Genomic DNA, 20,407 nt, shown 5'->3' on the forward strand with positions numbered 1-20,407 from the left:
CCAGAAGGTCTCTGACAATGTTTGCCGCACATGAAGAAACACAGCTAAGTGTTTGAGAGCAGTTAAGAGGATGCAAAGGATTATCTTTTCAAACATGGTCGAAACTGATTCCAGTGCATGTGCTTCTATCGCATCATTTGTTGTGCTATAAATTACGCTTTAAGAGAAGCCAGTTGACTTTAACTGGACCAAGTTGCTCATTATGGGCAATTTTTGCAGCTTAATGAAGAAGAACCCTTTTAAAAGCTTACTGGACGTATACAAACATAGCAGAGCATTTGATCGCACTTAAGAGGATGAAGAAGATTATCTGTTCAACCCTGGTCTAAAGTTCCAAGTAAATTTCCACCCTCTGTTAACTTGAATGAGCCCAAATGGGAAGAGTAATTGACATTCATTCTGGAATCTAGTGCTTTTGTACACTTTCCCCCAGAGGCTATGCATTTTATGAGGTATGAGACGCAAATTGTGTAGACAAGGACGAAGCAAATTTCAGCGTTTGCTGTTCTCAATTAAAGTGCACATGGGAATGTTGCACAGAGAAATGGTGTCAAGTCTGCAAATGCTTATAAACATTACAGCAAATCTGTAATCAATACACTATCATTGACACAGACCATCTGGGATAGTCACGTAACTCTTAAGTGTTTTCATGGAGTGGTTTTTTTATAGGCCTGTGTACAATTTTAAGAGCTGTTATGGTAAAATAATACATTTTATTTTATCAAATACTCATAAAAGGAGTTTTATTGCAGGGATTTTCTATGCTGGCCTTATTCTGATTCTTGACTTTCTGCCTGAGAATTTAGTGCAAATTGTATCCCTTTGTGTCTAGCTTATTTCCCTGCAAATGAAAATTTGATTTGGTTTATCAAATTTAGCTTATTAGCTCACTCTGGAATTACGCTGATGCCCTGCTAAATTCTTTACTACAGATTAAATATTATTATTCAATCACAACTTCAGTAATGTGGTTGTTGTGAACTTCTTGCAACGTGATTTTGCCATTTGCTGATTCCTGGAACAACATTTCTGCCCAAAAATGTAGTCCTAGCCATATCCCTATAGCCTTAAACCCAACCCTACACATAACTTATCCCTAAAATCAGAGGGGAATGATAGCTCAATAAGCACTTAAACCTGGTTGTGAGCCTAAACTTGACATAAACCATAAATTTGTCCCTCAAATCTGATCATGTTCAGAGGCAGAAAAATGAAACCGTATAGGCAATAAAACTCCCTGCTTCATTTTCTACGCCGCTGCCTGTAAGGTGACTTTGTCGCGCCCCTCTTTTGAATCCTCAACGTGTAATTGCAGGCATCGCTCCTGCCAAAAAGTGAAATTAGCAATGCTTATTGACCGATAATGAGGACGGAGTGATTAACAATCTCCTCTGAACGCTGTGGATCTGATTCCCCTCCCTCATACGCCCGTCCTGTCTGTTAAAGAGATCGGACAAACAACAAAGGTCAGCGCTGAAAGTAGGCAGAATTGGCTGCAAACCTGTGCTTGTGGCAGCAATGATGAATTAGATAATTGCCCATAAGGTGAACTACACCGAACTCAATGTCAACTGATAACAGATCAAACATTCCTCCAGAACAAGAAGTCTTTGTGTTTGTTTTCGTCACCAAAGTCTAATTTAAAACCAATCGTTTATGTAACAAACCGAGCATCCCATGACATTATAACCCACCATGCCAGGACCTCCCAAACCCTGCGGTTCTTTGGCGGCAAGACATGTGGTTCATAAAAAAGATATAGAAGCACCCGGGGCAGCGTAAAGATCAGGGAGCACACTTGATATTTATTTTCATTAGACATCTTGCCAAATGTCCGTTTGATGTAGCAGCTGTAAGCGCTGACTGTCTGCATCACCTCTGTCTCACTGTATCAGTGGCAGCATTAGTCTTCAATTGCTGCACTTTGCACTATAGTGTATAGTTTAGTGTCACTTACAATTTACCCACTCTGGGTGTTTGACACGGACAAATCGGGTGCCATGGCTCATATTAACTTAGTTTATTAATATGATTTTAAGTGAGTCACAATGGAGACAGTCGTCTGAAACAAAACAGGAAAGCGATTCAGATTGAAGAGAGGAGGAATGCATGGCTTTACTGATGCCTAGCTGACACATGTCATTAAGAAATGCATCTGGTAATTACCAGGCAAGGCCTACCGCTTGCTTACTGTTGAAAGAAAAATGGAAAGGCTATTAACTGTATTTGTTAGCTTTTTATGGGAAACCACAAGTCTTACCTTATTTAGCATGAGAATCTGCACTAAATATTACAAAGGCTGGAAAAAGGCAATAATGTATTAAAAGAATACAGATCATCTCTAAAAAATAAAGGAGAAATGCTAACACTTTACAATAAATTCATATTAGTTCATGCATTAACTATCAATGAGCAATAGATTTGTTACATTATTTATTAATCTTTGTTAACGTTCTAAAAAACAACAACCATTTATTCTTAGTTCATGTTAGCTCAGGGTTATTAAATAATATGTTTACGCTTTATTTCGACGGTCCACTTCAGACATTCCACTAACTATAAGTATCTTTGTAGCTACATATCAACTAGCAGACATTAGAGTATTATATCCGATATATGTAGGAATGCAGTGCACTCCGATTACTTAACCAATATGGCGAAAAAGCCCCGCCTTCGAAGTGAAAGAGCCAATCACTTATTAGTAAAGTCATCGTGTCACTGCAAGAAAACAGCCGTTCTGAGACGAGCGTTTAGGATTGCACATGTGCATTAGCTTTGTCCAGGCCGGAAAAAAAATACCGAGCATTTAGAAACCAAATGTATAAGACAGTTGTTGTCAGATTTCATTGGTGATTTCAATACGCAATTTAATTGTAAGCTTGGTTGACGAGGGAAGTCTTAAAGGGACTTTGGTATTAGTTATACTGTAGTAGACAGTTTGTGTTAGTGTTTGGGTAAGTAGAAGGAGTTGATGTACTTGCAAAGGTACTTTAAATCAGTAGAAGGTCTGTTAGCGGACCATCAAAACAAAGTGCTAAGCAGACAATCTAATTCTCTATTGGACGTTATTTGACATGTAGTCACAAAGTTATTTATAGTTAGTAGAATGTCTAATGGGGACCATCAAAATAAAGTGTTGTCAATCATATTAACAGAGACAACCTTTGAGTATAATTATGTATTGGTAAATGTAGGAATTAATGAATATTATTAAATGCTTTAGAAGTAGGTTAGATCTTGTTAAAGGGTTAGTTCACCCAAAAATGAAAATTACCACATGATTTACTCACCCTCAAGACATCCTATATTAAAAATGTCCTGGCTAATCCAAGCATTATCATGGCAGGATTAGATTTTGAAGGCCAAAAAAGTGCATCTATCCATCATAAAAGATATCCACACGGCTCTGGGGGTTAATAAAGGCCTTCTGTTTGCATGCAATCTCTAATACTTTAAAAACTGAAATAACTAGATTCTGGCCGATGACCTACACAAGTCGACTTTGACGCCTCTCTTGGTTTAAACAATTAGCACTGGCTCAAATTCTCATTTTAGTCTTCTAATTCATGACCGGTGTTTAGTTTTGCTCTATCCTCTGTGCTTCCGCTTTTGTCAGGTCAGGGGTTACTCTTTCACCGTAAATCGAAAATGGGAAGCCAGTTTTTTTAGTTTATTAAGTTATAAATATGGATATTTTTCTCACTCAAATGCATTGCTTTGCTTCAGAAGGCCTTTATTAACCCCCAGAGATGTGTGGATATCTTTTATGATGGATGGATGCACTTTTTTGGGCTTCAAAATCGAATCCTCTATTCACTGCATTATCAAGTTTGGAACAGGACATTATTTAATATCGCTCCGATTGTATTCGCCTGAAAGAAAAGAAAGTCACACCTAGGATGGCTTGGGGGTGAGTAAATCATTTTTGTGTGAACTGAGCTTTTAACTAATGTAGTTAACTGATGTTAACAAATGGAACTTTTTTTTCCTTTTAGGGGTTTTCCTTTTCTTTTTTAACAAATCCTTCAAAAGTATTATAAAGCATCATAAAAGTTGACTTTTGTATGCTGTATTTTTTATGTGTGTGAGGAACTAAGTCATTCTTAAAAAGCTTGAGTCCCTATTAACTATAAATGCATGGAAGAAAAAAATACCAGTTCAGAAATAAAACTAATAAAGGTGTATAAGTCATAAAAAATTCCTTTAAGAGCTTGATTCCACTTTAAACAGCGTCTAATCTTTTATACCATCTATGCTAATGACACTCCATAGCTTTAGCAGACTCTTCTTCAACACAAGTTACCTTGGGGAGTTTTGCACTTTGTGGTTTCTGTTTCATGCCATTGCTCTCAGTCATCTAACAAATGGATGCGGCAGGTGCCCAAGTAAATATGCCAAAGGGGAGGCCCTGCAAACTTCATGCCATTGCAGGCCATCTTTCACCGCAGGCCCATTAACTGTGCTTTGACGCCATGCAGCTGTTTTTATAAATGTGCCACTGTTTTTGTCATATAACATGTCAACAGTGAGCTTCATGAGAATTCAGTGCTGTCACAGGGCCAAAAACAAAAAAACTAAAGTTGATTGCTTTCGTTTGCTAGAAGGAAACTGTTGTGCCCCAGCATGTGCTTACCAAAGCGTCTTCTGTTTCTTCACAGATCTTACAGGTGAATCTAGTGATGTCCATCTTGCTGTACGTGATGTTCCTCACGTACCTCTATGGTATCTCAGCCTCTACGATGGACAAGCAGCGGCCCACGCAGGACCCCCTCAACACGCTCATCATAAAGCTCCTGCAGGCCGACATCACCCGCAGCCGACAGAAGCAGGACGAGGGTGCCCTTCCTCCCTCCACCTTAAACACGCCGGCAGTGACCGACTACAAGGGGAAAGTCAGCTCGGACTTCTACCAGCCCGTGACGGACATCTCGTCGGAGCTGCTGCGTCAGCACAAACGTTACAACTCGCCGCGCGTGCTCCTGAGCAGCAAGCCTCCGCTGGAACCGCCGCCGCTCTACCTAACGAGCGACTTCGTCAATAACCAGAACGGCAACAAGACGCGGCAGAAGCGCTACGCCGAGCACCAAAGCTACAAGGGTGAGTTCTCGGTGTGCGACAGCAAGAGCCAGTGGGTGACCGAAAAGACGGCCATTGACATTAAAGGAAACGAGGTCAAGGTTTTAGGGTCCTTTAACTCGGCAGAGAGACCCATGCAGCAGTACTTTTATGAGACAAAATGTGAGACCAGCAATAACCACAAGAAGAGCTGTCGGGGTATTGACGGGAAGCACTGGAACTCGCAGTGCAAAACCGCGCAGTCTTTCGTGCGTGCCCTCACTCAGGATATTAAGGGGGTGGGTTGGCGCTGGATACGGATGGACACCTCGTGCGTCTGCGCGCTCTCACGCAAACACCGCAGGACATGAAAAACACTGCAGCAGCTCAACCACTGTCTTTTTATTGTTCCCTGTAAATATATACATATAAATTATTATTTAAGTTATATGGAATGCATATAGTTTATACATGTCTATGTATAATGTATAAATATACTTGTTATTTATTTAAGTTGTTTGCAAAGAAAAAAGAGAGAATGCGAGAGAGAGACTTACGAAAACATGCAATGCCGCTAAGCTACAGGAGCATTGTGTGCTGAATTGTGCCTTGCTCACGTATCAGAGTCAGAGGACACTCAACTAGGACTGGACCTTGGGAACAGTTGCAATGGAAAACACAGATCACTCAATATCATATTAACTTCAGTATTGTTCATGAAAACCAGTTTTTCTCCTGAAAACAGGCTGCCAGTATATCCTCTTCATATCTGGGAAAACAAATCACAGTCGGGATGTTGTATGAAAATATGTAAACATACAGTATAGCATATGTGTATCGAAACTGCATGAAATACCTAAGAAATATATTTTTTCTAAGCACTCGTATTGTACACCCTGAAACATCGAAACGCCACTAACAATGCAAACCACAGGAATATTAGTCACAATCAGAATATAACGACCAAAATGTGATGTAAAAATATGGTTTAGGTTGTCAAAAATTTGATCTGGGCAGTATTTTGATTCTAGATGGCCTTCTGAAAGTATTTTGGCAATATTTAATCATTGCAGACCCCTCCCACTAGGCACGCCCACCCCACCAGAGTCCAATCTGACCACCAGAAATAAGCTTAGTTTATTTTTAGCCTCTCTTCAATCACCCACTAAAACTTTACGAACTTAAAGGTGCAATATGTGCTCTGGGAAATGACAACTTTAGCCATGGCCAAAGCCACGCCTCCTCCAAAACACAGGCCGGAAGCGAGACGACAGGAGACAACGTTATTGGATTACGCCATGTGTCATTCATCAGTTGAAGAACTTTACAGTACAGGGAGTAACAGTACTACAATAACAAATGCAAACAATAGTTTGCCTGCCTTTCTCGCTCTGTTTGCCCAGCGTATGTGAACGCGCTGATGACCTATGAGAAGTGGAATACAAACTCACGTTGACTGACATGGAGCATATGTTATCATTTCATTTGGACCGAATGCAGTGATTGAACGAACATTTTTGGTCCTACACCTTCCACAGAAAAAATACATTTAGACTGCTTAACATACGGACTTTAAACCAGCATAACAAAAATGTTTCCATAGAGAATCACCTATTGCACCTTTAAAGAGCAGCATGTAAACAAAAGGACAACTAAATGGACCATTGCTAATGACACTGTAGTCTTACACAGAGGTAAAGCTGCCTTAAGACGATGTACATACATGCAGAGCTGGGATTTGAACACGTAATCTCCCCCTTAAGAGGGTTTCCCTCTTGTCAGACTCATCTTAGGAGATAAGCATTTCGCCGGTGTGCTGTGGCTATAAAAAGGCCTGCCATGTTTTCCTGCTGTGCGTTTATATAAGGAGACCTATTCAATCGTTGGTCATGATTGATTTCTACGCTATATCTAAGATGTGTGATAGGCATTGACTTGACGAAATGTGTCAGTCTCTTCATCAAATTGACAATGTATATCAGAGTAGATCATGCTTTGTACTGCTTCGCATTAAATGTGATATACCCAAGCTAAGCATAGGCAGCACGTTTGGGGTCATATAAAGAGCATTTTAAAAGCCAGGCAGCTGTGGCCCGGGTTTTGTGTTCAGGCTAATCTTTGTGATGCGTGATCAGGTCACCTCTGATCGGACAAACTGTCCAGTGTCCCCAAGGAACATCATAGATCCCAATATTTGTGTTATTGTTACCAACACATATTTACTTCTCTATCAGAATAGCAAGATAAGTCAGAATGAGGTCCAAACCCGTTACTACATGTATTGAAGTGCCAAGACTTTGTCCTCCAAGTCCGAACATAAAACTTTATTAGCATGAAATCATTTATTGCAATGTGGCTATAAAAAGATCTATATAGAAATGGTTTTATTGCATTTCCGTGCTTCATGAGAGGGGTGTTAGATAAAGACACCGGATATTCACTGCTTGTTTTGAGACTAACAGAACCACAGATCACCAAGGATACAACACCTTTTATTAAATCAATATTCCGGCTGATTACGTCCCGCTACGTTCGGCTCTCTGCGGAAAAAAACAGGATAAAAGCTGAACACAGGACCTTTGAAGGATACTGCTGGGAATGGCCCACACAGTTGTCCAAATGCATTGCCTTTCCTGTAACACGCATTATTACACTGGAACATGAGGATCCCTAAACGATTTTGTCTTCTTGGATGACTTTAATTGAAACATTCCTATGTATTTTATGCTGTCTTGAAAAGCCCTGCTGGTGTCATGCATACTGTGTAGGATTCATGCTGCTTTAAACCACTACAACCGACCTTATAATGGACCAACGGCCATTGCTGAAACCCTTGGATAACTCTTTTATGCTGAAAAACTGTGCCAAAACACACCAGACTCTATTTAAGTACTACATGCTTCTTAATAATATTCAGAAATCAAAAGGATCTCCGGTATGTCACAATTGAGGCAAAACCTTATTTTAGTAAAGAAGAAAGACTTGTCTGCTTGGCAGTCGTTGTTTAGTGAAGTAGTTTCTTTTGGCTGTACCCATTACCCATTGTTTGTATTTGTATTTTTATTTTTTCTTGAGCGAGAGAGACTTTTCCTGTAATGGTAATGTCTCTCGAAATGTCTTTCTCATGCTGATACTTGAAGGAGTGCTGTTTATCTGGCCTACAACATCCTCCTCTATTTGCTGCAAAGGCAGTCTGTGTGAGATTTGTCTGAATAAAGTTTTTTTTTAATCTTCCTGCTGATTACGTCCTTTTGGGAATCGATGAATATTGTCATCTGTAGGGTTTAATACATATCTCTCTTTTTATGCTAAACATTTCAGTCATTCACAAATTAGCAGAAAAAAACCCTAGAATGTTTCCTCGACTGAATCGTCAGATGAAGGGTGTTTCTAATCATTGATGGTCTATTTAAAACCAGAGGAATCATGGGAAGGCGCATAGGACTAAACAGCCTTCAGTGACCTATAAATACATTGGTTTGCCAGAACCCACAAGAAGAAAATAGCTCTGGGCGATGGTTAATTAGCATATAATCCTCTTGCGGTGTGTTCTTAAGAGCAAAGCCTGAGACGGAGTGATCTTGAAAAATCACTGCTGAAAAAAGTTAAATGAGGTGAAAGGATAACAAACGCTAGCGCTCTGTTTACATGTCCATTTCAGAGTAATATCCAGCTGTCAGTATAGGGTACCTAATTTGACCATTTGGACACGTAAGTCACACTTTTAAGTGAATGTCATTCAGATAACGAAACTAGGGACATCTGAGCTCAAATGCTGCTAACTTTACTTTCCTGGGACATCTTATCTTAATCAACTGCTGTTTTGATCATATTTAGCGGATTAAGTTAAATGATCAATAAGTTATGACAACACGTGTTTTTACATCGCTTTAACTCATCAAAATAAGTTAAGTAATTTTCAACTTTGTTATACAAGATTCAATAACATTTTTTTAAAGTCGAAATAACAACCAAGTTGATTGTACTTAAAAATAAAAAATTTGCTTTCAATTTACAATACCTAACTAAATCTACAGTTTAGTCATTTTAAAGTCGTTCTGTCTTTAAACGCCATTTTGTTTCGATATTCGATATTTATACAATTGTATGACTGACTTCTGTAGAATATAATACAATGAAAGTCAGTAGGGTTCAAAACAACATTGCTCTGTCCTATAATTTTTTAAAAGATTAAACTCACTGGCAGTAACATGTTTCAGATCTTAAAAGGGATGACAGTGATGTTTCGACCCTTGACCTTCACACCTAAACCACAGCCCCTCTGAAAGCCAGCGGTTAAAAGTAGTAAAACAATCCATTACCTCTCCTCTGGCTGAAATCTACAACCTATACATTTTTCCACATTGACACATTCATCATATGATCTGCATTCTTGGTTGGGTTTTCTGCTCACGTCTCTGGTTTCTCCTAAAGTGCCTCACTATGTCACGCCGCCTTCTTAATGTCAAACACATCTCCATCAAATCACATTTTGAAGCCTAAATGCATTCCCACAGATCCGATGACATCACAGATAACAGCTCTGACCTCTGTGTGTTTTCCTGCCGGCTGATTGCATTTGTTAGAAGGTGCTGTTCATTTATACTGACCTGTGATCAAGCTTATGGTTTCTACATTATGGTCTGAGACAGGGAAGCTGATCGTCGATCTGTACGAGCAGAAAACTTGTTCAGAAGAGCGAAGGAAAACATAGTGACATGGGACAATTCAATTAATCAAAAGTGACGCTGGGTTTTATTAGCACTGCGGTGGGTTTTTTAGCAGCCTCGTGCAGAAATAACTATGATGTCTTTTGCACCTCGTCACAGTATATTACCATTTGTATGAGGTTTACGAACGGAGACGAAGGAGAGCGCAACTTCAGGACAACTTCAGTCCAGGTGAGCTGGCCGAGATATTCTCAGATATTCTCATTCTCTGTAAAAACTAATTGACTTTTCTACTTTGTTCCTTTTAGGATGGCTCATGCGAAGAGATTTTCTCAGATTCCCATGTCTAAGGTTTCTATTGCTACTTTTTCATGCATGTTTTGTCTATGAGATTCATTTTAAAAAGGCAAAACTTGTGACCAGCTGGGCATCTATACCATAAATATAAAGCTACATTAATATCTAATATTATATGCATTATCTTACCATCCACTCAGTGCATGCGAGATCTTTGTAAAGAGGAAGATTACACTTTTTTAACCAGTTTTGGGAAGCAGGATACGAGTCCGGAGAGCACATGTCTGGAGAGCGAGTGTCAGGAAAAGCAAGAAGAAAAGGTAAACCTGTTTTCTTGTTACGTCCACAAGTCTGTTTTATGGCCCCACTTTATATTAGATGGCCTTAAGTACTATGTACTTACATTAAAAAATAAGTACAGTGTACTTACTGTGTTCAAATTGTATTGCAAAGCACCTTTTGCTGATATTGAGGTGGAGACAAGTAAGGTTTGGATGTGGTGGTGTGGGTCAGTTTAAGGGTAGGGTTAGGTGTAAGGGAAGTGCCAACTGTGCAATTACAAATGTAACTACAGAAATGAATTACAGACGTAATAACATGCAGGTATTTTTTAAAATGTGAGTACAATGTAAAAACATGTATGTACACAATAAGTGCATTGTATCAAATGATTAATTACAATGTTAGTACATAGTAGTTAAGGCCACCTAATATAAAGTGGGTTCAACACATACCGATGCTTACGTTATTCTCTGTTCCGCTAGATCCGCCGTCGACTGGAGCGAGAGCAGCTGGAACAAGAAAAGCAACGTGAGATAGAGGAACGGCAGAAGGTATGTTGACCGTCTGCAGCGATAACACTAATCATATCTGTCTCCACCACACGCCGCCTGAGTCTGTCCAGGGATGACAGACCTGCTTCATCAGACTCACATTGTCAGGCTAATTGTCCTTGATTGCATTACGTCTGCATTGTTCCTAACTTTGGACGTGCAGTGACCTCTGTATTTTAAGGCCAGGTTACGCAGGTAAACACACTAACGTAATCATTTCTGCTATAAAAGTAGCTTTAATCAGCTTTTTCTGGCTGATAACCTTCTGATTGACATGTCAAAAAATCAACTACAGTATGCGTCGTTTTTATCTAGCATTTAGGAGCAAGGTAAATAGATGATTCCACTAAAAATAGTCTAAAATGTTTGGCGCCAGACTCCAGGAACATTCGAAGAGAAAACACTGGGAGAAATCTGTGGAAAGCGTCCAATTTGTGTGCGTCCAAAACTAATACAGATTATTTCAGAGAGAAACACAGTAATAAAAAAGCAGCTTATCAATGTCTACTTCGCATGCTACTATAGTAGTCAGGTTCTGTTTTTAATGATTAAAACATCTGAATATAAGTGATACATATTTTGGTCACACTTTGCACTATATTAACTAACTATTTAATGCAGTTTTGCCTCAATAAACTCATAATTACTCCTTATTAATAGTTGGTAAAGTAGTTATAAGGGGGCCCTGTAAAAGCTTAGCCCAGGGCCCTGCAAAGGCTTAACACGGCCCTGCCCAATGTTGACACAAACCGTAAGTGTGGAGTGGTTGTGTGTAAACATGATGGTTATTGTAGTTCTAGGCTCAATGTGAGCGGGCATTTACTAAATGATTCAGTATACCTTAAAATGTGTAAAATCTGTGAAATGCAAAATCAGAATACAATGCGAACCTCCAATAATTAAATATGTTTAATAAATCAAATATTTTGATGCATTCATACTCACTTTATTGACCAATGTTCTAGCTGCTCACCTTTAATGAGTCAGATTTTATGTTTTTATTGGTGAAGTAAGTGTTACCTGAGGCTTATTATCTGCTTTTGGTGTGAAAGGGTCTTTACATTTGCTCATAAATATAACTTTTTTGTTATATAAAAAAACAAGCCCAGCCCACAGATGAAAAAAAGTAACACAAAAGTAATGTAACACATTACTTACTTTTCTTAAAAAGTAACATAATTTGTTACTTTTTAAGGGAGTAATGCAATATTGTAATGCATTACTTTTCAAAGTAACTTAATCTCAACACTTGTATGTAGTGTTATGAATGTACATTTTTAAAAATGAAACTATAACTGTGTGGAAAGGGTCTTGCACCCAAAGCTTGCTATTTTACAATCAGTGAGAAACCTGTGAGCGATCTGTGAGAATGAAACTAAAACTGTGCATGCGAGATGTGATGGTGGAAAGCACATGCTACTGTTAGGCTGTTGTGCAGGACGCTCAGGGACTGTGTTTGTGTGAGTTGATGAAGCCCCCAGCTGCACATGGTTTGTTGCCAGTAAAGTCCAAGTCTAACAGCCAAGTGTGAGGTCACTGAAGGACAGTCATGTTGTTGTTGTCCACTTGGCCGTTGTCATAAATTCAACAGCTTGAGGAATTCCTGCAACGCCTTTTTAACTCCACGCTCTCTAAAGAAGAAACCCCAGTGGGATCAGTGAAGTCGGTGGAATAGCCTTGAGTTCTGCCTTTCTAACATCTAAAGGCTACAAACGGACAGACTCTCACTTCCTTCCTCTCCAGCTGCTCAGAGTCTCCCGGCGAGTTTACAGGTTTGCAGCGTGTCCGTCCTCTGATTAATGTACAGAAGGGTCAGTGAAACAGTACTTACTTTTGTTTCCCTTGTGCATAGTATTTGATCCTGTTATCATTCACACATCCCCCAAACCACACCCTCCATGTATTTGTGAGTGTGTGTTGCTGGGAGAGAACAGCCTGTGCATGTTTCAATCCTCTGAGGGAAGAGGTGTTACAGCCTGTTTTTTCTCTTATTAGTTTGAATAGAAAGCGATGTGTTTCAATATCTTCCATATGCCGAGTACAGCTACGTTTACTGGCCTATATTATCACATTAGAGACGGGAAGTAGCACCCACAGAAGATCTGGCTGAAGCCTACATAAGTCAAAGGTCAAGCCTAGCCTCATTCCTTTAGCCCTACATCAGGGTTTGCCTCACTGCATTGGCCTTCAGACACACAGGCTTGCTTCTAAGCATTAAGAAGCTTAAAATAAAAAAACGTTGGCCCAATCTTTGCAGCTATAACAGCTTCAACTCTTCTGGGAAAGCTTACCACAAGTTTTAGGAATGCGTTTATGGGATTTTTTGACCATTCTTCTTGAAGCGCGTTTGTGAGGTCAGGCACTGATGTTTGATGAGAAGGCCTGGCTCTCAGTCTCCGCTCTCATTCATCCTAAAGCTGTTCTTTTGGGTTGAGGTCAGGACTCTGTGCAGGCCAGTCAAGTTCCTCCACACCAAACTCACTCATCCATGTCCTGTCAGGAAGAGGCCATCCTCAAACTGTTTCCACAAAGTTGGGAGCATGAAATTGTCCAAAATGTCTTGGTATGCTGAAGCAGTTCACTTGAACTAAGAGGCCAGATTTTGGAATCGGACTGTATAATCCAGATTACATGATCAGTTACAACCCAGCACAGACCATAGTTAAACAATTTAATAGCAACTTGTAACATTCTGATTACGATTAAAGTATTTACATGTAAAGAAATTAGCCAATCAGGTCATTTGAATATTGTCTTAAAGCTACAAATGTGATGTCCGGCTTTAGACATCTTCACCCTTTGTTCAAATACTATTACGAATTTGTTACGAAATTGCGGATTTGTGCTTGGACTGGTGTCAACAGTTTTATTTAATACCACACTGAAACATGATCAATAAAACTGAGTATGAACATACCAACGAAATATTAACAACTGATTATGTTGTCGTCAATGTGTGCTTTTTCCTGTGAGCTTTTTCTATGCAGTTTCTTACATACCTTATAGCTGTAGTTTGTCAGATACATACCTTAACCAAGTTAAGTTTTGTTCCTCCTTCGTATTTAAACAATATAAAATATTTTACTGATGTTTAATCGAACTTTAAAAACAAATATCCCTTCTGGACATCCTTTTTCGCCTCTGCTGTACAATACCATGAACAGGCAGTTTATTTCTAAGAAACAAAGTGGATGGAAATTGTTATGTAAGGCTAAATTTGGTACAAGCTTGACTAATGTTATAAGTAGACTGAAGAGTTTAAAAGGAAAACTGGTACATAAATATAGCCCCTTAATGTTATTTTCAAAATTAATGGTTTCATAACAACAGCCTAATATTATTACAAAGCTGCATGCCCCTCAATATACCCTTTATTACTGTTTTCACCGTTTCTGACCCTCTCAAGAACTATGAACATGCTGTGTATTTCTGTCTCTGAAAGGAGAAAGAAGAGCAGTGGAAAAGTCATGTCGCCGAGCTGACGGTGCAACGCAAGGCCATCCGTGCAAAACTAGACCGACTACGGGAATTTAGGGTGAGGTTTGTTCAGACACATTTAGAAAAGCACTATTCACAGGAACAAATGAGAGGCCCAAAAGCAGTATGACTGAATGTGACCAGATGTTAAACTTATCTAATGCAAAGTATGCTAACCAACACCATACCTACCTGACTCGCAGCGATGGACAGGCACAGATTACATCTACAGACACCACAACATTTGTGTTTAAAAAAAACAGCATTGCAACAACATTTCCTAAAGGAGGAAATGGTCCATTAAAGTTTGGGAAGTTCACCAACAATGTATCTTCACATTATCTCAACAGTCAATATCATCTCATCTTATCTCACTTTTCATTTCCAGGACTTTCAGAAGCAAGTTGTGCTTCAGGATTTGGGTCTGGATCCAGACTCTGCAAACGAGACCGTCAAGCACCTTCTGATGAGACTCTAACTGTGTTTACTATTAAATGGTAAAATTCCAATCCATTCAAACACTTAAAATGCTAACAGAGCTTTATATGATATATTGCAGATGTGTAGTGGTCGGATAATATAATTAGACAGTTTAAACCTAAAGTGGAAAAGCATGTAACTTAAGTAAAATCATATTTCTACCTCTTCTTCAAACTCAAAGACACTAACAGAGTGAGTTATGACTCATTTGATGTTCAAAATGATTAAATAACAATCTCTCTGACTGTGTGGCAAATAAATCACCACTAACGGCATAATGCATGTCACATGTCCGATGTTTCTCTGTAATATTGCAGCAGATGAGAGTAAATGGACAATAAATCGCATGACTCTGCGGTGAGGAGGCAGACCTGAGGTAAAAAGCGAGAGCGGGACAAACAGAGGAGCTCAGATTCAAAAGAGAACAAGAACCAATTAATTCTCATGTCTTTCAAAGTCTTTTATGCATCTTTGGTGATCTCCGGCACAAAAGGTGGTGATGGGGATAGATGAGAAAAGAGAATGCATAAAGAAAGGATGGAAGAGAAAGAAACAGGTGGTTCCAGTGGTACAGGTCTAGCATTAAGGGAGAAGAACACAGCAGACTCATGTTACAGCATGTCTGACCCCTGAAGGCAGGAAAAGGCCAGTCTCCAGTGTCACACATCCTCACATCCCAGAATTCCTTTCTGCACATAGCAGCTCTACATCAACTCCATATGCTCTGTTGTGTTTATTTCATGACGGACACACTGAGTAGTGTATCTGGGCTGTATAGCTTTGATTTATTCTACTCCCTTAATGCGCACACATTTCAGTGAAATGCTACCTTACGACATGCCGGAGTCTTTTCCAAAACAAGTGTTCCAGTAAATAGTTCTAGGCAATTCATCCCAACATACTGAAGCATTCCATCTGAAATGAAACAGCAATTTTCCTTCTAGCATTCCCTAGCTTCACCACCCTTCCACCTCTTTAGACTCCAATTCAGTTAGCACATTATAAATGTTTCTAAGCCATTTTAAGTCTTTCAACACTCATTTTGAGCCATTCTAGGTCATGACCCTTCATTCTCATAACCGTCCAAGATTTTTCTATGGTCAAAGTAGAGTGTACGTACACTGTAAACCTGAATAAGTTGGGCTAACTCAAACATTTTTTGAGGTAGTCAGTTACATCAATTTTTTTTATTTATGATGTTCCCAATTTGAAGTAAGCAGAACTATCAAGTTTTAAGTTTGTAGTACTCATGCATGTTAATTGCTCCTAACTTGAAGTACTGAGTTAAATAACTCATATATTTTGATAGCAATTAAAATGAATTGAGAAATCAACTTTTTATTCAGCCTTTGATATATAAAAGTTCATGGCGATATAAGAATATCCTGTAAGTTTCAGAGCTGAAAACGTCCTTGTTAGTCAAAGAAAAGCTTTTACCAACACGAGGCCCAACAAACGCTCGATTTCAGAACATGCCAACCTTGTGGTGAAACGCTGACTCAAAAAGTACGCCTGATTCTGTAGCCCCGCCCACCGACTCGTGGCGCTAAACGGATCGCGCTACCGAGCAATAAACATGCCAAAGATGTCTCGACCAGCTTGTTCGCAAACAAATGGTTTGAAATGCAGGATTATTTATTAATCATTTATTTATCAGCCAATCACATCCTCAAGTAAGAAATAGAAGACACTGTCATAACCCTGCATAAGCTTCCTTCGTATGTTCCTTCCTTCGGACAGGCTTAAATAGTGAAATAACATTCCCTTTCTTGATGTGCGTTGTTCACTTATAATAAAAGTGCGGAAGTTTTAAACATGCTGATTTGTTTGACTCTGATTTGTTTGTTTGATAAAGACATTTTGTGACCCCTGTGGGCGAATCATTCCGGATTGCCGTTTCCTACACATTTTCAAAATAATTCCTATGCACTGACGAGGGAGCTGAAGCTCATTGTAATATGCAAAACTTATCCAATCATAACAGTGGGCGTTTACTTTCAAGTCTTCACCCCCCCCCCCCAAAAAAAACCCGAATGTTCCATGACAAAAGCCTCAAAACCAGCGCAGAAAATAGGCTTTTACTTATTCATTATGATGTTTTTGAATGTAAAAACCACGCAAACATCCTAAGTTGACCTCAGACATCAGGTTTTTTTTTAAATGTGTGAACTGTGCATTTACATATTTACCGGAAAAGTAGGTCATTTTAGGGCGATTTAACCCTGGATTGCTGTGGGAAAGTGGCTATTATTGGATCTTCCAATATAATTAAATATTATATGGATCACATAACATAATCGATCAGATCATGTGACAACAATGTTGCACTGTTTATATTTGCATTTTCTCATGTTTTGAAAAATCGTAGGCCTTGTACTTATGATATTTAGTAAGCTATTATTATTAGTGTTCCATTTTGAACACAGCCTAGAGTAGGAAAAAAAGAAAGAGACAAGAAATGAATGGCTATCACTCACAAATCAGGTCATCTGAAGGTTTAGTCTAGTTGACGATGGAATGTGCCATTGGCAGAGCTTCCGTGGAAACGCACAATAGTGCGATCTTCAAGTGTAGCTAACACCTGAAACCATGTGAAAGCCTGTGTAACGACTCCAGATAAAAGCCAGTGCTTTAGGCTATTTAAGAGAAGTGAACCTGAATGCAACCCCCAGTGCCTCTTTTCTGCTTTTGGACACTATGTGTTATGTTAAACTACTATATAAAGAATATAAACGTCACATGTTCTCGAGACATGCATTGAGAAAAAAATTTGGAAGATGGAAATGTGCATGCAAAGAATAACTATCCAGCAAACATGCATGCAGCTTGGGAATTATGAAACTCTGCAGGTGTCTTCTGAAAGTTTAGTGATGCTGTGCTTCAGAATAATCAAAAATCCTTCTCACATTAACAATGCATTGACTCCAGCCTTTTAAGTGACCACTCCGTGCGTCATCTCACCCTAGAAAGGAACGCCCTGTGGGAGAGAGAGATTCAGGTTTGTGTCACAGATCTCATTCCAGGTCCCTTGCTCATCTCCATGTGCAGATGTTTAATTCAGAAACCTGAGTCTCTGACATCACACTCCCACCAGGCCCCAGCACAGCATTTTGTCTTCAACTAGAGCGAGAATAAGTTGCAGTCAATCACAACCGCAATATCACGGATGTAACTAATGTGGATGTTACGCATAACCAAGATGGAGAACAGTTGGTCACCAATCAGTAAGACAGAGATCCAATCATAATTACCAGGTAAATCTGTCCCTGCTCTTGTATCACTGCTGTGTGTGATGAAGAAAGGCTTTAGGGAAGATTATGCACCAACAAGACACTTCCGGCCCGCAGCATGCAGCAATTTGGATTGTGATTGTGCAAGAGGACACTCGAGGACAATTGAAAACTCGTATTAAACCTTAAAACCTTAAGAACTTGATGTTTTCATCAAGAGTTTAATTCATTCAGTTCTTGTCATCTTCAGTGTTTGATGAAGCCAAGAATATTGCATCAACACTGACTGCAGAGTTAAAGATATTGGCAGAGCCAATGGATGCGTGTTAAAGCCTGCTATTGTTTGCCGGATTTTACAACAAATACCTTATTTTTTTCCTGTATATGCTGCAAGTAATATTCAAATATTATTATTATATTATTCATAATAAAGAAATTCATATTCCTTTCAATATGAGTCAAAATCTGCTATGGGGTAACAATGGAATAATATTATTTCTCCATTATTTATGACAGGATTTGCATTTTTATTGGCTTAAATAAAAATTTAGTTATAAGAAACAATGTAAAACAACTTTGTGCATCAAAACCGCTCCTTTCCTTGTAAAAAATTACCATGAGTTTCAAAAGTTAAAGAATAAGTGACAGCTGAATATATAACGTTTTTGATGAGCCAAAATACAATTTCATAAAATAGGTGTAACAAGCTAAGCAAAAATCTTTTAGAAAGTCTCAAACATACATACGGAAAGTATTCAGACCCCCTTACATTTTTCACTCTTTGTTATATTGCAGCCATTTGCTAAAATCATTTAAGTTTGACACACAGCATCCCATACAGACAGAAAAACACAGAATTGTTGACATTTTTGCAGATTTATTAAAAAAGAAAAACTGAAATATCACATGTTTCTAAGTATTCAGACCCTTTGCTCAGTATTTAGTAGAAGCACCCTTCTGATCTAATACAGCCATGAGTCTTTTTGGGAAAGATCCAACAAGTTTTTCACACCTGGATTTGGGGATCCTCTGCCATTCCTCCAGCAGATCCTCTCCAGTTCTGTCAGGTTGGATGGTAAACGTTGGTTGACGGCCATTTTCAGGTCTCTCCAGAGATGCTCGATTGGGTTTCAGTCAGGGCTCTGGCTGGGCCATTCAAGAACAATCACGGAGTTGTTGTGAAGTTGTTGTTGTGTGCTTAGGGTCATTGTCTTGTAGGAAGGTGAACCTTCGGCCTAGTCTGGGGTCTTGAGCACTTTGGAGAAGGTTTTCCAGGATATCCCTGCACTTGGCCGCATTCATCTTTCCCTCGATTGCAATTGTCGTCCTGTCCCTGCAGCTGAAAAACACCCCCACAGCATGATGCTGCCACCACCATGCTTCACTGTTGGGACTGTAATGGACAGGTGATGAGCAGTGCAGAGTTTTCTCCATACATACGCTACCACTTAGAATTGAGGCCAAAAAGTTCTATCTCGGTCTCATCAGCCCAGAGAATCTTATTTCTCACCATCTTGGAGTCCTTCATGTGTTTTTTTTTAGCAAACTCCATGTAGGTTTTCATGTGTCTTGCACAGAGGAGAGGCTTCCGTCGGGCCACTCTGCCATAAAGCCCCGACTGGTGGAGGGCTGCAGTGATGGTTGACTTTCTACAACTTTCTCCCATCTCCGACTCCATCTCTGGAGCTCAGCCACAGTGATCTTTGGGTTCTTCTTTACCTCTCTCTCCAAGGCTCTTCTCCACAGATAGCTGACTTTGGCCAGACGGACAGCTCTAGGAAGGGTTCTGGTTGTCCCAAATGTCTTCCATTTAAGGATTATGGAGGCCACTGTGCTCTTAGGAACCTTAAGTGCAGCAGAAATGTTTTTGTAACCTTGACCAGATCTGTGCCTTGCCACAATTCTGTCTCTGAGCTCTTCAGGCAGTTCCTTTGACCTCATGATTCTCATTTGCTCTGACACGCACTGTGAGCTGTAAGGTCTTATATAGACAGGTGTGTGGCTTTCCTAATCTAGTCCAATCAGTATAATCAAACACAGCTGGACTCAAATAAAGGTGTAGAACCATCTCAAGGATGATCAGAAGAAATGGACCAGCACCTGAGTTAAATATATGAGTGTCACAGCAAAGGGTCTGAATACTTAGGACCATGTGATATTTCAAATTTTCTTTTCTTTTTTATAAATCTGCAAAAATGTCAACAATTCTGTGTTTTTCTGTCAATATGGGGTGCTGAGTTGTACATTAATAAAAAAAAAAAGGAACTTAAATGATTTTAGCAAATGGCTGAAATATAACAAAGAGTGAAATATTTAAGGGGGTCTGAATACTTTCTGTGCCCACTGTACAGAAGGATTCACT

At 39.3% G+C, this 20,407-nt stretch overlaps 2 protein-coding genes across 4 annotated transcripts in view; both read left to right on the forward strand.

The window, feature by feature from the left end:
- The window catches only part of ntf3 (neurotrophin 3), a 56,163-nt gene extending 47,871 nt beyond the window's left edge, over positions 1 to 8,292 (forward strand). For all 3 annotated transcript variants that reach the window (XM_067428231.1, XM_067428232.1, XM_067428230.1), the window contains one exon: positions 4,662 to 8,292. In XM_067428231.1, coding sequence (XP_067284332.1) covers positions 4,683 to 5,429 — 747 coding nt within the window. In that variant the 5' untranslated portion in view covers positions 4,662 to 4,682 and the 3' untranslated portion in view covers positions 5,430 to 8,292. The remainder of the gene's footprint in view (positions 1 to 4,661) is intronic.
- A 1,745-nt stretch (positions 8,293 to 10,037) lies between these two features.
- On the forward strand, positions 10,038 to 15,215 carry LOC137048796 (U2 small nuclear ribonucleoprotein auxiliary factor 35 kDa subunit-related protein 1-like). Its single transcript, XM_067427079.1, has 6 exons — positions 10,038 to 10,079; positions 10,226 to 10,345; positions 10,790 to 10,858; positions 14,301 to 14,393; positions 14,724 to 14,832; positions 15,133 to 15,215. Exons 1-5 carry the CDS (start codon positions 10,038 to 10,040, stop codon positions 14,811 to 14,813), a joined length of 414 nt encoding a protein of 137 aa, XP_067283180.1. The 3' UTR covers positions 14,814 to 14,832; positions 15,133 to 15,215.
- Positions 15,216 to 20,407: the final 5,192 nt, after the last annotated feature.

The sequence above is a fragment of the Pseudorasbora parva genome, chromosome 20 (assembly GCF_024679245.1).
Source record: "Pseudorasbora parva isolate DD20220531a chromosome 20, ASM2467924v1, whole genome shotgun sequence".
Classification (NCBI taxonomy): domain Eukaryota; kingdom Metazoa; phylum Chordata; class Actinopteri; order Cypriniformes; family Gobionidae; genus Pseudorasbora; species Pseudorasbora parva.

Bases quoted from the DNA above. Each gene is read 5' to 3' on its own strand.
- LOC137048796 (XM_067427079.1), top strand. From the start codon at position 10,038: ATGGCTCATGCGAAGAGATTTTCTCAGATTCCCATGTCTAAG. The intron at 10,859-14,300 runs GTATGTTGACCG...TGTCTCTGAAAG, and splicing joins AGATAGAGGAACGGCAGAAG to GAGAAAGAAGAGCAGTGGAA. The intron at 14,394-14,723 runs GTGAGGTTTGTT...TTTCATTTCCAG, and splicing joins ACCGACTACGGGAATTTAGG to GACTTTCAGAAGCAAGTTGT.